At 40.4% G+C, this 16,350-nt stretch overlaps 1 protein-coding gene across 2 annotated transcripts in view; it reads right to left on the bottom strand.

The window, feature by feature from the left end:
- Positions 1 to 4,018: 4,018 nt before the first annotated feature.
- The window catches only part of RPAP2 (RNA polymerase II associated protein 2), a 52,131-nt gene continuing 39,799 nt past the window's right edge, over positions 4,019 to 16,350 (bottom strand). For both annotated transcript variants that reach the window (XM_072866705.1, XM_072866706.1), the window contains 2 exons: positions 15,442 to 15,591; positions 4,019 to 14,865 (listed from right to left, as the gene is read on the bottom strand). In XM_072866705.1, coding sequence (XP_072722806.1) covers position 14,865; positions 15,442 to 15,591 — 151 coding nt within the window. In that variant the 3' untranslated portion in view covers positions 4,019 to 14,864. The remainder of the gene's footprint in view (positions 14,866 to 15,441; positions 15,592 to 16,350) is intronic.

Below are 16,350 nucleotides of genomic sequence, written 5' to 3'. Positions count from 1 at the left end.
GTGGTGGGTAAGAGTGTGGTACCTCTGCTGCTCTTTCATTGCTCCAGGACATTGGGATCAAGGCTGTAGCAAAGATCTTGGGTTTAGTATCAGGGTTCTACCTCTGTCCAACCTGCAAGACCTACTGCAAACTGTGAACCCACAATTCATGCAGGTTTGGTGCAGACTTTCAAGGTCTCTGCAGCTAAATTCCCTTAAGATGATTCCTTGCATTGAGGAGGCAGAGGTGAGAGCAGGAAAGCTACCTCCAGGGTCCCCCTCCTCCTCCCATGGCCTCAGGACACTGAGTGCCAGGGTGAGAAGGCTGGGACAAATCACAGGTGGAGGACTCCTGGAGCATAGGGGAGCAAGGGCAGGTTAAAATGAGGAGACTCTGAAATCTGGGGCAAGGACCCCGGAATTGGAAATGAGCAGGGACAGGATGTGTGCATGACTTGAGGGAGCTGGAGCTTGGAAGCTACAGTCATGCTGTAAAAGGAGCCTCATTGCCATACAACAGCTTTTCTACTAATGGGTTTAGGGGTTTCCCCCCAAGCAAAACTCGGCCAACACTTAATAAATGAACATGCTTATGGTTGCAAAGGCAGGTCTTGTGGAAATGCCGGCATTTTCAGTGCTGCTTGTGCACACCCATCACTATATGAGGTCTGACTGCAGGACCACAGGCTGCTCTCTATCCAGAGGAGACACTCTGGGCTGGCTTGCTTTGGGAGGACTCGAGACTGGATAACAAAGAAGGTGGTTTTTCTGTATGATCCCTGTCTCGTTGGCTGCAAAGGTTGATGGGTATGTAAGTGGGAAAGGCAGGAACTTTACAGGGTACCACTTCCTTCACGCGTGCAGTGGGAAGCTTAATGAGCAGTCATGCTGCTAATGAGCAGAGCAGCGCCACGCCACGGAGGCTTCGTAGCAGCTGGTGTGGTGCAGAGCCTGGTCTGACTCCGGGTTTGGAGGGGCTGCGTCATTTGTTACCGTCAGGTTGGACTTCTGCTCTGTCACAGAGTGACTGTGTCACCACTGTGGGCAATGTGTGCTCTGTACACCCAGCTCTGAAAACTGAGAATATCCCTAATGGCCAAATACGTGACACCCATTTGTGAGCATTAAGTGAGGACAAGAAAACTTGCAGTGAAATGTGGTGGAAGCCATTTCAGAAGACAAGAGTTTACCCCTAAGCATATTATGATGGAGGATGCATATCTTTTGGTGGGAAAATCATCCAGTTGAAGGATGTCTGTTTTACGTGTTAGGAGTGAATTATTGCACCAGTCGTGTCAGAACTGGAAAGTTCTCTTTAAGAAGTGGTGCGAACACCTACAAATACAGTGTTCTGTGATGGTAATAACACTGAAGATACTGTGCTGTATCTACCCTGTACTGCAGAAATAACAGATATACAGCAGCAATAAATTATCAAAACATATAATTAGGGATCCGTAGAACTGAGTGTTTCAGAGAATACTGCTTTCTAGAAGTAAGCATCTCTGAACTAATACCTAAATCTAAAGAGAAGTGATTTCTGAGTGCAGTCATGAATTATGCTGTTGTGAACAAGGCGTTAGTTAAACCGTCTCAATCTCTTTCATTCTTAGAGGCATGTTTTGCATAAACTAATGCAGAAGTCACACCTGTTAAAAAAATAAAAGAAATCCTTATGCACTAAATGACTACCCTGTATGTAGGACCTCATCACAACCTTACATATTGATAGAAATATCATTCTGTTAGTCCATTAGAAGTTTGAGGACATATTCTTATGCCTACACTCACAATTGCACCCACGTGTGGTTTCAGGAAGCCTGATGTAATAGATTAAGTGCTTTCTTGCCTATGGCTATTTTACTGGAAATCCTGGTAATGAAGACCTCAGAATAAGCATTTGTGTCAAAAAAAGCATGTTTTCAGTGCTTCCACCCTGGAAAGGGATGAAGTAAGGGTCTGTGTTTCTGTTCTATTATTGATTATTTATTTTAGTTCTCACTAGAGGACTAAGCTATTCTGTCTCAAAATGTCAAACCTTAACCTTTGTACAAACTTTCTGAAGTTCAGTCAGCTATGTGAAAATGGGCCACTGTGATTGAATAACATTAATGTGGAAATAGTTAACTCCCACACAACACTGTATTTCACCAGCTGCAACATGGCTTGCTCTGCAATGGTTTCACAGGTCTATGATGCTTGCGCTGATTTTGTGGTGTGGTTCTCCTATTTATAATTACAACTGTACTTAAAGAAACATCTGTACAGAGATAAGTAGTACATAATGTTGATACGTAGATGCAGATGCTAAAAACATAATGATACTTTTGTGCTAAGCATTTAGTATCCAGGCTGACTTCATACCATAGTATTCATCATTCCTTTCAGAGGCAGATTCTCATCCTACCACAGGCGCTTGCTTTCTTTTCTCCCAGGTGGGTCCTTCTGCATCTGGTTGTATTAAAATGCATTTGTGACCGTGTGATTCAGATCACTCTGTAACACTGACCTACCCTCCTTATCACCGTTCTGCTCCACACACTCGTATGTTCTCTGCCAATTCCACTGTTAAAGATTTCTGGCACTGCAGCTTCTTCCCCGCACCCCCTTCTCCTCCTCACTGTGAGCTGATCTGCTGCTCCCTCCTTATGTACCAAACCTCTGTTGCCATCCTTCTTCTCTTCCCTAAAACTCTGTTGATGTTTTCTCTCCTCTTATGCTTGTGCTCCTGAAGTTTCCACACAGCACCTGCTGCTGGCACTTCCTTATCCCTCTCTCTGAACAAGTGCTAGTCAGGGGCTCTAAGCTGGCAAGCCCAGCAAAAGCTGTTGGTTTGCTCTGGTACATACACACTGTATGTGCCTTGCCTGTTGTGCTGATGCAATTCACTGAATGAAAAATGCCTCCACACTGATGGTCTGGATTAAAAAAAAATAAAATACCCCCCCCCAACAAACCTCCCAAAACAATCCACCTACTGAGAAGCATTTTTCACCAAGAACTAATACTTACAATCTTTGCTCATAGTCAGCCTCATTTACTACTGGATTCCGCTTTGAAATTCATCAGCAAGCTGTTTTTCAATACACTTAATGTGTGTCCCTCTTATTTTTTTCCTCCCTAATAGAAGGGTTTATTTTTAGTAAGTATGCCTGGTAGAAAAAACCTCAAGATTTGCAATCTTACTAGTCTGTAAGAACAGCTTCCACCCACGCCCAACCCCCATGCATCTATTTCTTCCTTTGTGGCTCCAAATTAACCCAGAACTAGTGTCGGACCACTTGGCTTAGGCTGCCTTGGACCATCTCTCATACCCTTTTTCACCTTTTACTACTGGAAATATACTGATGTCCATTGCTGCTTTCAAATGTACTCCAGTTCTGCAAGACTCTTAAATAACATTAGTTGGTCTAGTCCATCCACATGTCACAGGAAAGGACAACATCCTCCTGGTTTCTTTCTCATGTAGCCTAGAATAGTCCACTGTCCCTGAGTGGCCACATTATCTTCCCCCAAGGTCAGTTTAAAGTCCTTGGGCTAACCCAGTGAGTTTATTGTTAGGTGGCTGCAATGAGCAGCACTGAGCCAGAGGACCTCAAACACTCTGTCCCTCAGCGCTCCTGTCCCATGCTCTCCAAACATCTCCTGTGTAGCTCTGTCCCAACCATTGGCTCCCCCTTACATCTGTAGCCTCATCTTGTCTTCTTCAATGGGCAGGAAGGTTATAAATAGACAAGAAGATAGACGAAGTGGCCCAGATTCCTCAAAGCCCTCAGCATTCACAACTGGGGCCAGAGCAAATGGCCTGCTTTTAGTTTCTTTTTATTTTAAAGTGCCTGGCCTCAACATGTTTAACCATGTTCAAAATCGAGTCTAAAGGTTGCAGCGGGTATAGCTACACACACGACCCAAATCTGGTGGTGAATATTTAAGAAAATCTGGCCCAATTCAGCTGTAACATTTCTGTTTGGTGTGGAGCCAAGTTTATAGTATCAGCAACATCAAGGCAAAGCAACAGATACAGAAAAATATGCTCAATTAACTTTTATTTTTATTTCCGCTCTGGGTAGGGTTAGGCAAAAGAGTAAGGGAGGTATTACAGCATGTGTCACTGAGAAGCAAGCAAATACATTTTGAATTTCAAATGCATGTTCTCCCTGAAAGGGATTTTCCTTTGCAAAATGGTGGGATGACAACTATCAATTTTGGTGAAAGCCATTTTAGTCCCCAGGCCATGACAGTGGGTACCAAGGAGCTCAGAGTCTATTTCTGGCTCTGCGTCTGACATAGCCCACGTGCCTGGATGAGTCACTCCACTCCACTCCCCTTTCACTTTCCTTTTCTGTGAAAAGGGGTTACCTACCTTTGGAAAATGCTTTGAAACTGATGATGAAACTTCTAATTGATAACCCTCTTTAAAAGAGTCCTCAAATGGCAAAGAGCTCACTTCGGTGCATGTAAATGTGCCATAAGAACACCATTAGCTCAGTCAAAAAAAGTAGCAACTAGAAACAAGCACGATCCTGTGTAATCACTGATCAGTTTGATCCATCTTCAGTGGTGAATTTGTAATCTTGGTCAAAGTTCTGAAACTAGACAATTTCTTATAACAATTACTTAAAACTAGGAATGCATCTCTTCTTTCAGCAATAAAATCTACCCCGAGGTTGCATTATGAAAGATAATGGCTTTTGATAGATAACAGCCTATAGAGATACAGGGGCTATTATGTGGGGATTCCTATATAGCAAGAAATTCTGAACAAAGCTGTTACTGCTCCTCATCACATTAGTTTTAAAAATAAATACTCTACTTCTACTAAGGAAAAATACATTTGAGCGTTCACATAGTCTAACCTACAACAAACAATTTGGGAAGACAAGTGAAAATGTACATTTTTGCAAACAAAAATTAATGGTGTAAAGTGTTAAAATGGCTGGATACGTTGATCATAATGAAATTTAACCCATCTTAAAATGAAAAGTGACTTTAAACTTGATTTTCTTTTTTCTCTTTTTCCTTTTCTGTGTGTTTAGAAATGTTGAAGTGAAACACACTGTCAATTTGGACACTTGATTTCAAGTTGAGAAATTAATCAAAACCAACCTTTTCCTGCAGAGGTTTCATTTTCAACCAAGCAGGCCTCTTCTGATTAAAGAAGTTGCATAAAAATTCTTAATCATCTCTGCACAGGAGCACTGCTGTAGCTGTTGGGTGATTCATATCTGTTTTAGAGACAAGTTTCATAATAATCTATAGATGCTGTTGTAAGAATCATTATATGAGTATCTTTGTCCATCCAGCAACAGTCGTGCGGCCCCGGGGCAGTGTTCTCCCAGCTTGAGAGCGGCCGCCTGTGTAAATGGGCACCAAACCAATGACATGCGTGAGCCTCTTTCAAGGAGTGAGGGGAGAGATGGCCAGTTTACCATCCTGTGCTGGCAAAAATGAGCCCTGCAGCAGGTTCCCTGCAGTGGCTCGGTGTGCGGATGGGAGGGTGGGAGGCACGAGGCAGCTCTCGCCGGGCAGTGCCATCCCTTTCTCTTCCCCTTGCGGGGTGCAGGGAACCAGCGTGAGGGGTGGGAAGCCCAGGGGTCTGCTGCTGTGGAAACTGAACTGTTGGGTGGGAGCTTTACATGGGCGGACAGAGGGCAGGTGGGAGGATGAGTGCCGGCTGTTGGAATTAGTGAAGGGATGAAGCGGAAAGGAATGGGCAGGCACTGGGATGGGAAGAATAGGAAAGATTTGGAAGAAGAGGGAATAGACAGGAACAGAGCAGAGAGAGGAAACAGGGTGGGGTGACTGTGACTCTGATGGCTGTGATACCCAGTTGTGAGTTTTTAGTTAAAAGGCTTTCAGTAGCACTAGGTATAGAAAAAACTTGATGAAGTGAGTATTATCTGGGAAATACTGAATTCAGTATTTTAAAAAGCCTGTGGCTCTTGGAAATTGTACTTTGCTAGCTCTCGGGCTGTAAGAGTGGATGCTCTTGGGCTAACCTGCAGGGAACTTCCTTCCTCCGTTTGTAAAGGAAATAGGGATGTGAAGATATGTATCTATGCTGTTGTGCTTTCCCCCACCATGCTTCTTAGTACTGGTGACTTTATCAGCTTTGCTTCAGGCATCATCTCTCTTGTATTCAAGGTTATCAGATAGAGATGAACTAGGAAAAAAAAATCCAGCTTTTGACTCAAACTCTTAAAATATAAATGATGTAACCCAGAATCCAGCATTATTCTTACACAGATCTTTACAGAAGATCAGCAGTCAAGTACCAAAACTGGAGGTCAATGTTTTACCTTTGAATCACCAGATTTAAAAAATGGATGTTCTTTCAGTGAAACCTCCACAACAGCATTATCTTACAGTTGCATACTGACAGAGAGCCTTCAAGGCAGCTAAATACACGTTTGTAGCTATGCTTTTAAATTTTAGCTTTTTTTTTTTTTTAATGCTATGACAAATTTTGAACTGTAGAGATAAGGTGACAGCATGCTGCAAAGTGTGAAGTGTGCTTGACAGTTTAATTAAGAAACCAGCTAGCTGGTCTTACATGTTTTTTCAGCATGAAAATGACCCCTTCTACTGCTTCTACATGTCATTCTTTGCAGGACAGTATAATGAGGCCTTTTAGATAACTCATAGCATTACTGCCAAGCCGAATGGTAACTATTTGGCACCTTAGCACTAGAGCATCGTGGGCCAAATCTTGTCCCACATCAGCCCCTGCAGGGGGGGGAGGGATGGCTTGCAGATAGGTGCTACAGCTGAAAGAGCTGTGGGTCCTGCTATAGCCTGCCCATAAAGACCTGGACAAATCTCTTCACTCCCCTGAGCTCAAATGGCCTTCTGTAACGTAGGGACCTGCTACAGCAAAGCGGTAGCTGTGCGCCTGCTTGCTCACGATGGGAGCTTTGCTCGGCTCCTGTCCAGCTCTCTGGTGCGCTCTCAGTGAGCAACACATGGGGGCTCTGACGCAGGGAGGCTCCGTGGTGCACAGAAACCACACGTTCCCAGTGAAGAGGCCTTGCTTACCCTAGTGTGTAACTCAACTAGCACGGGAACACCCGTGCTGCTTTTTGGCAAACGAGACCCATCTTGGACCCATAGCAAGGCTCCAGTTTAGCTCAAAGAGAGATAAAAACTCATCTTAACAAGAAAATATAAAGTGTTGTTCAAATTATTCTCTTCTTTCCGAGAGCAGCCTCCGCTTATAGAGTAAGTGAGCATAAAAACCAAAAGCATCAAATGGCATTTGCATTCTTAAGAAACAATGCCTGCACCGAGTTGAAAACGTTGCAGATTCATACTTTGGAAACAATTTGTGTGATTTCGTCTGTTTTTCTTCAAGCATGATTCTGTTTTTCTTTAGCACTGCTTTCTGCTTGGGGTGTGTGGTTTGACACTCAGCTTGTCAGTTTAGTATTTTGAGATTGTGAGTTTTTTGAAGAGGGCACATCTGTGGTTATAGAAGAAAAACAAGAAGCATCAGATGTTCAGTGCACAAAAAAGCATAGCTTGGGAGGATCTTAGAAATGAATAGTTAGCAGAGATGACATGTATTTGACCCAGAGCTGTTGAGGGCTAATGTAGTATCTGTAAAATCACTTATTTTCCAAGTTTTCAAATGCCCTCTGGAGAAATTATCTTAATAAGGAAGAAACACTTTAACTACATCTCTAGTTGTGAAATATTAAAATAAGCCAAGGATCTTAAGCAGCAAAAATATCCACTTTGCCTTTTTTTTTTTTTTTAATTTAGTGAGAGCCCACAGTTCAGAAAAAAAGAATGTATTCAGTAAAGCTTTTAAGTGAAGGGCTTCTCTTTAAAAAATGACAGCTTGTGATTCCTAAACAAGGTATATAATTACCAAGACAACAGTTTGCTCTCATTTGCATCAACAAGAGCTTTGTCATCAGAGCTTTAAGCAGTAAAACTACTGCCCTTTTAAGAACAGAAGGGAGTGTCAGGACTGCAGCTTCATCCCCCATGTTACTCCTTTAGACTACTCGGATACTGCAGCAAGGAATAGTTACGGCTGATGGACATTCAACCAGTCTTTGTGCAAGAAGGACTACAGTCACATTGCAGAGGGGTGAAGGCTTAGGCAGGTTCCTGTGTAAAAGTGAACTGGATGTAAAACTTGCTAAAAGATCAACAGCCAAGGGGGTTTACAGCAGTGTCTGCCTTTGTTAAAATGCAATGATTATTCTAGTTTAACCAACTGCATTGTTAGCAAAAGAAAAATATTTTCAAACTTAATTTTTAATCTTTCTCTCCTGTGCTGATATGAATTCACCCTCTTTTCTGGCTATGCAGGTAAATATACTATACCAATACAACTTTGCTTGCACTGTCTCAGTGAAGTATTTTTAATGTATTGCATAGTCATTCCTGCTTCGAGACCGCATCTTCAATTTGAAACAACCAGGTTTTTTTTGCACAAGAAGTGCAGTATTCTGAAGTTACCTTCTAACACAGAATTCCTAAATGAGGTTTTAACATGTCAAGTGCCAAAGTAACATACCTATACTTTGAACTACAGCCAGCCTTGCTCAATCAGTACTAGCCACAGACTTGTAGCCATTTATTCTATTTGTTAAATCAACAAATCGGAAGTGTCTGCAAGAGGCTTTCTCCTGACTGTGGATAGCGCTTGCAATATTGAGATGTTTACGGAAAATCCTGCTTAGTGGCGAATCCTGATTAGGAAATGTTATCATTTTTTTGCATAATAGGTGAGATAGACATGCCTAACATATGGTTGCTATAAAATACCTTAGATGAGTCAGATCTTAGCTGGCAGCTGCAAACAGGGTTGTTCTGGCTTCTTAGATAATACTAACAATTATGATCTTCTTTGTTACTTAACTACTGTACTGTTAAATTATATTAACCTGATTTGTAGACACTCCCATTTGAGTAGAACAAAAAGGCAAGACCTTGACGTAAATCCTGATCTGAGTGTTTGCAGCTTATTAAAGCTGTATCCAAAGTCCTTCAAACTATCTGTAGTGATGACTAACCAAATTGTAGGACTCTCCAGGAAGCTGCTGCTGTCCCACTATATGTTCAATTCAGTTACACATCCCATGAAATTTAAGAGGCTAAAAAGTGCCAGAAATGGCATTGATTTGATGTGGCTTGCAATGATGCAGGATGTACCAGTCAGTAGCCCCACTGGCTTTGTTCTCTGATCTTTGCATGCAGCTCCTGCACGTAATCACAGCATGCAAAAATGTACTACAGACTTTGCCTTTAAAGTATAGGCTACCAAAGCATTCTGGGGACTGAATTCTAAGGGGAGGATTTTTCACAGTGGCAAGATGCAACTGCTTTACGATCACCAATGCGTCAGCTCTAGTCTGTTCTTGGAGAAGGGTCTCATTAGGGAGCTGTTGTCTTGGGGTAACTGCAGGATAGTACAGTAAAACCAACAAGCAGGTGGAAGTGATCTGAAGTGTTACAAGGGCCAAACTTCCTGCATTATTCTGATTGATAAGCTTTCCTAAGTCTAGGACTTAAGTCTGCACATTCAACTATGGTGGCAAAGACAGTGGGAAGATAAACCTGGCTCACAGATTTCAGAAACACTGGTCAGAAAGTTGGTGGCCTTTGTTCCTGGCCCTTCCAGCTTTGCTGCTACTGTTAATGCTGCCCCAAACATGATGCTGTACTATTTTGAGGAGGATGCCCAAAAAGTATCTCACAATATTGCCCACTTTCCAGGGCAAGAACAGTTTAAAAAGGCTTGTGCTTGTTTCTTACCTTTCTTCTTGCTAATTATTACTCTTTTTGGCTAGTCTTGTCTATTTTTTCAGAACTCCAGTTTGCCTTTCTCCTTGCTCTACAGCTGCACGCAACCAAGGGGGAATGACACATGTCCAGATCAGCCACTGAGGCAACGTATGCTTTCACTTGCTTTTTGAAACCTGAGTGCTCAAATGAGAGCTACTTGAAGACATAGGTTTCCAGCTCTCTCCCCCTGCCTCACCAAATCCTGTTTAGCACCACAAATGCCACAGTTCTACATCGTCTTTCAGGCAGCCCGTCTCCCAAAGCACTGTCTGCAGTCTGTGCAGAGAAGTGGTTCTAAGATGAACAGTCACAAAAAGAAAGCTCACAAAAGTCTCTAGCAGTATTGCTTTCTGTCTTTGCTAATGGAAGGCACACCCGCTTCCTCTGACTCTAAACAGAGGACGACTGGCTGTCAGGTGGTAGAGATAAGCAGTTGAGAAACAGAGGTCTTCATAGGTGCCTAGCCCTGCCTTGTATAACATCTGCCGCTTATGGAAGCTTAAGACTTGCCAAAGGGAGGCTGATTCTGTGCTTTCAATATTTAATGCTCATTGGAAATTACAGTTCAGCATTACCTGCTACCCCAGTGAGATCAAGCTAAACCCCACCCACAGTATTGGATGTTCATAAGCAATTGCAGAAATAAACAGTAAGTATGGAAAGCTTAGAAGCAAATTGTAGAACTAGTGTGTAACCTCCTGGACATACTTTCAACACACTGGTATTATTTTTTTTCCTAAAGACTGCCACTCACTTTAATTCTTTTGGTTTTAACTCTTACAGGTTAAGAAAAAAAATCTGTGTGAAGTAGTAACAATCAAAATAACCAAACAATAGGATTAGACTGCTTAGAAACTTCCCACTTTGCATGGGCAGGTCCCCATTCAGTTTTGTGCCACACTTTATTACTAAATAAATTACTCCAGGGAGAGCCAGTCTACTATGGTCAAAGTTCTCAGCTGACTTTTCTGCTTGCTTTCTACCACCAGGGAATAGGGGCAGAGGCATTAACACCACCCACTTCATGCACTGCACTAAGGTATGATTTGGAGAACCTAAATTTAAGAGCATCGGTTCTCTCTCTGAAGTAAATGGAGACAGGCAGGTACCTAAGGTTGGATGCCTAAATTTAGAAGGTGTGAATACTGTTTTCCCCTTCTGTCTTCCTTTTTCTTCTCTCTGATGTGTTAGTTCTTTTCTCTCCAGCAGTTAAAGGTCAGCTGAGACTTAATGTCCAGCTGAGCTGCTCATCCCCTCTTGCATTTTGTAGAGTCCAGATTCTCTCAAACTAGTGAGAGAAGGGTAGAACATGCAGGTTCAACACCAAGATTCACAGGACCGTTATTTCCTCCCCAAATCACAACATATACCTCACTTTTAAACTACTCACTGAGGCTGAAGAGTGAAACTACACATGAATCTTCTATGTGTTGTGTGGACACAGCCTTTGAGGCCCCAGGTGTATCTCATGTATGTAACCATGCTCTTTGTTGGTCCCTGTATCACTCTGTAAAGACAGGGTAGATGTAACTTTCCGGTCCTGGGTTTAGACAGCAGCACAGCCATGTCAGTTATGCTGCTCTAGATTTACTAAGGCATTTTTTTGTTTTGATAGTCTTCAATGAAATAAATCAAGCTCTCTCCTGCTTGTTTTTATGTAGAATTTTGCATTACCATATATAAGCATAACATGATTTGCAAACTTTACAAAGATGCAGGGTAATCTCTTTCAATACCTGATAATTTGCAGGTTACATTATGACTTGCCCACTTTCCTGAAATAGTTATTATCAAGCAAAACACTCTGAATCCCCTTCTTCCCTCCAAAACCCAAGAAAAATCAGCAAGCTTCGTCAATGGGCGCAAAGAATCGAACAGCACCAGTGAAGGCTTCTGCGCTAGGCAATTCAGTATTACAGAGTGCAGTACTTACACTGACAGTATTTACAGGACTGTGAACTGAACTTTGGTGTGAAAATAGACACAAAAACTTTTCCTCCATCCTCTTTGGCCAGCACAAAGACTTCTTTGAGTAACTTTGAACAATTTGACTTTGCCTGTATATGTGGTTTTATTAACACTGTTCTCTTCCTGAGATTACTTCATTACATCTATAGAAAACTCAGTAAGAAATCCATATCTGCACTATGCAGGTATATGTCACACAATCCTCCTTTGATGCTGAGAAGCTGTAACAGCATGAAGCAGGCTTTGCTTTAAGCTTTAAACTAAAGCTTGTTCTATTCTTTACTATATCCATTACATATGTCGGGGGGGGGGAGGGGGGGAAGCACTGTAGAAGTCTGGTTTCCCCCCTGCTATTAAAAGAAACACATCATACCATATTTGCCCTGCTACAGGTCCACTGCCAGACAGGCTTGGATGCTTGCACGGTCACAGCAATGGACTTCTATGACTTGATGATCCTTATGATCTAAGCAGCTGATGGCTTTACCAAGCTCATGCCCCTTTCATAGAGCTGTTCAGCAACAGAGGATTATGTCCCATCTACCCTAAGCCCCAGATCCATAATGTCCCTACATGTCTGCAGCTCACAAGTAAGTCACTAAAATTTAGCATATTTGAGATAAGGCTCAAACCTCGGCACTGAACTGAGTGTCAACTGTTCTCATCTGCTCAACTAACATAGGAAGGAAAAACAGTAAGCACAGCAGCAAGGCCACAAGGAAACAATCTGCCTGCAAACATAACCAAAATGAGAAGGGGAGGGGAAGGGGGGGAAGAAGGAGAAAAAAAAAAAAAAAAAAAAAAAAGACTGAGCTAAAGTCTGTTAAAGGACAGATAGTTGTGGCAGAAATTAGCTTTAAGCTCATAAATGAGGTCTAGATTTGAACATTTCTAAGCAGTTAAGCTGTTACAAAACATGCTCATAAGAAAACTACACAGATGAACTTAATTTTTTGTGCTTGTACAACCAGTTAAGGCTGATAGGCTGTAAACTCATCTCAGAAGGATCTTTCGTACTTTCTCCTACTCAAAAGTAATGGGTATATGTATACTTTCTGCATTTATTTACACGTTGTTTTACTCGCGTCTAAGGGAGATGAAATTGTTAAAGGTAAGTGAAGAATATCCCTTCAGGGCATTTCCAGCATATTATAGAAGTCTTTTTTCTGGACTGGTGAGTGGTCATGGCAGGAGAAAGGTTATTCTGTTCTCTTAGGGCAAGGAAAAGAATGAGTGAGCTTACTACACAGCAGCCAAGGAGGAGATGCAAAAATCCTGGAAGCTTACTTTTTTGAGGTGCTAAGGCACACAGTAAAAGCAGCTACAGTGATAAAGAGGTCTTTGGGGCTGTAACCTATTCACTTTTATTACAAGATCATATGTTTCCTACACACTAAGTGCTGAAGACCAAGCCTAAAAATAACTAACAAAAAAATCACACTACTAAACTGACAGGAAGTGTAAAAACTTTCCAAATGAGAGCCATCGAACCTGATGAAACACAGTCATATTCCCAGTATGATGTGCATTTGTAATGCCTTCTAGGTGTACTCAGTATAGCAACATTGTCATGGTGTAGTCGTAATCTTTATGCTCCGAGGTAAACATGGAACAGAACAATGGCTTGCTCAGAATCTACAGTGAACTACTATCTAAAAATAGTAATATATTTAACTTCCAAAATCAGAAGCAGATAGATATAAATTCAGGGTTTAAGTTTTGCTCAAAGTATCATACCTATTACTCAGTCTTCTGTAAGCTTATCTTTTGGTGAGGTCTTGGTCCCTTCTCTTCTTTGCATACATATCAAGTAAAAAGTTTTCCATCATGGTACAAAACCAATGTACCTTCTATCCAGATTACATCATGCATTCTTATGAATTTGACATCAGACATGCTCTGATCACGATGGGTATTTTTTTCCTATTGCATACTTAGAAAAAAGCATAGCTTTAACTCTGCATTAAAGGTTTTCCTCATTCTAAATTGTTGCTTTTACAAGTTATACTGAACATAACTTTCCATTACAAGGTAAGTTAGGAAAAGTCAAGCATCACCTAAATAAACTCTACCGCATAGTGAAGCTTCTAGGGAAAAGCTGCATGGGCTTCTGTGTATCAGGGGCAATCAACAGGTTTATCCTGATTATCATGAAGGAACCACACAGCAATAAACTAATTAAGTGCAGAGTTCCCTTTTGGTGTCCAATTACAGAAACAAAACAAAGGAATAAACTCTGTTTTTTAAATGGAGTTGCTATGTAGCAGCCCTGGTAAGTCTTGCTTCAGCCTTAACTAGTGCTGGCATTTGCTGCAGACTAAGCACTGTCAGTTACAACTTTCTTCTCAAGTCTCTCAAAGGACAGCATCCTATGAACTGAGAACTATGCAATAAACCACATTATAGAATCATTAAGAATTACTAGTGGATTAGTTTTAAATTGCATTTTATAATCAGTGAAAGAAGCAAGTCTAAACACACTCAGTCTAAACAACACAACTCTTTTAAATGAAATGACTACTGAAAGCAAAAAATTAAGTTTTTAGTTATTAAAATATATTTTAAAGTCCAAATTAGTGACAATTAGAGGCTGTTTGAAAATAACTTTTATGCAAGTTCAAAGCCCACCCCTTTTCTTAGAAGCAGCAAGATAAACAGGCTCTAGATCAGACATCTTTGTGTACTGTCGTCATCATTCTTAAAGGTTACTGCTCCATGCATTGGGTCAACTGGCAGAATGTCAGCAGCAGTGTTCTTAACACTCCAGGCTAATATGCCTTTTTTTTCCCCTCTCTTTTCCCAATTCCTGTATACAAATTTTGGCCAAAAATTTCCAAAGCAAGAAAAAAAACCAATCCAAATTCCTTTCTACTGCTTTTAAACAGTTTTCAGATGATCCACATTTTAACTAGTCTTCATGCATACCTTGAACAACTGCCATTATAGTCAGCTTCTCCACAAGACTTCAAAATTCTTATTCATAGGAAGGAAATGAAAAAGCAGAAGTGCAGGAAGTACAATTAATACTAAATTTCATTTTTCATTTAAGAAAAGTTCCAACAATTCAAGGTGTTCTTTTGTCCTCTATGCCACTATTTCAGATAAGATGATCACCTTATTCTGTGGGGAACAAAGGAGTGAGATCAGTAATGTTAATACACTAATTACTTAGATACTATAATGCTATATTCATCAGATCAGTTGAATGTGATCAGCTTCAATAAGGTATTTGCTCTTAAATTTTTCAGCCTACCCAGAATGCAAAATGTAATCTCAATATTATGCAAAAAAAATGGCTTTTAGCTTAATTTTATATCACAAAGACTGACCATAATTTCATTTTAATAACAAAAAAACCCCACTGAGACTTAGCCATTGTAGCCACACAGAAATTTTTTTTTATAAGTTGTAGTAGAATTTGAGTAAAAATTCCTCCCAAAATTGCAGTAAACCAACTGTATATTCTCAAAAGATTAAAGTGATAAGTTAGCAGCTGACATTTACTGGAAGTGACAAAAAGATGACACTCATTTCCATACCATATATACTTCTTTACTTTAAAATGTACTTTACACATTTTCTACTCTGGCTGATACGATCTGTAGTTACTGTGCATACTTACAAAATGCTGAAAATTAAAACCATTGTTATCTGGCTTAGTTTTGTGACATGCAAAATGGCTTAAAATTGACTGACCATTCAAGCAGGCAGTCCTTTCTAAATATTCTTGTTAAACTTTCCAGATCTTCATTTCTGAAATGCAGTTCTTCCAGCAATGTAGTCAGGAACTGTGTGTACATTGGGCTTGTCTGAGTATTCTTGAAAAGAGGAGTAATTTGTGACAATCTGGGAAAAAAAAAAAAAATTCATACAGAAAAGCGACTTCAGCATCAGATGTTAAAAAAAAAAAGCAAAGCTTGTGAGTTCGAACAACTGTATTGAACAAAGGTAGTTTATAACGTCACACTTGATTCATTACAGTACATAAGATTGTATGTATTATACACAATGACCAGTACCAAAATATGAATTTTTATTGAGATGTAGTGAAACTAAAAAAAAAAATCTACTTAGAAAAAAATGGGCTAGTAGTTTGTATGCCTCTAATCAGTTGTATATTGATGTTATATAATGTAGACAAACAAAATTCAGAACAAAATGCAAAATGTTATATAATTACACATAAAAAAAGAAAGATATCAGTCATTATTTTCTTCTTTACCAAAAAGCTCCTAAACATTCACACTGTAAAAGCTGTATAGTGCTTTGTATGAGTGAAATATAGAAGGGCTATACAATTCTGTCTTAAAGTAACCAAGAAGAATATTTTAACTACAAATTATTAACAGGGCTCCTTGACAGAAGTTGTACTTAACTGGTAAGTCACACACTGTCAAACTTCATAAAGACATTCAAGAGGGTCACTTACTTGGACGATTCTCCCCCTGTTCTATATGCCATAAAACACATAGTATGTCAAAATAGCAAACGCATTTTGCTTTAAGCTGAGATTTCTCCAAACACATAGAAGCCTCTAATAGAGACATTTTGGATTATTATTAATTTTACTTGATGCATGTAGGCATGAGACATCAATTAAATTCT

This window comes from Ciconia boyciana, chromosome 7 (genome assembly GCF_034638445.1).
Source record: "Ciconia boyciana chromosome 7, ASM3463844v1, whole genome shotgun sequence".
NCBI lineage: Eukaryota > Metazoa > Chordata > Aves > Ciconiiformes > Ciconiidae > Ciconia > Ciconia boyciana.
This window is presented reverse-complemented; position numbering and strand designations above follow the sequence as displayed.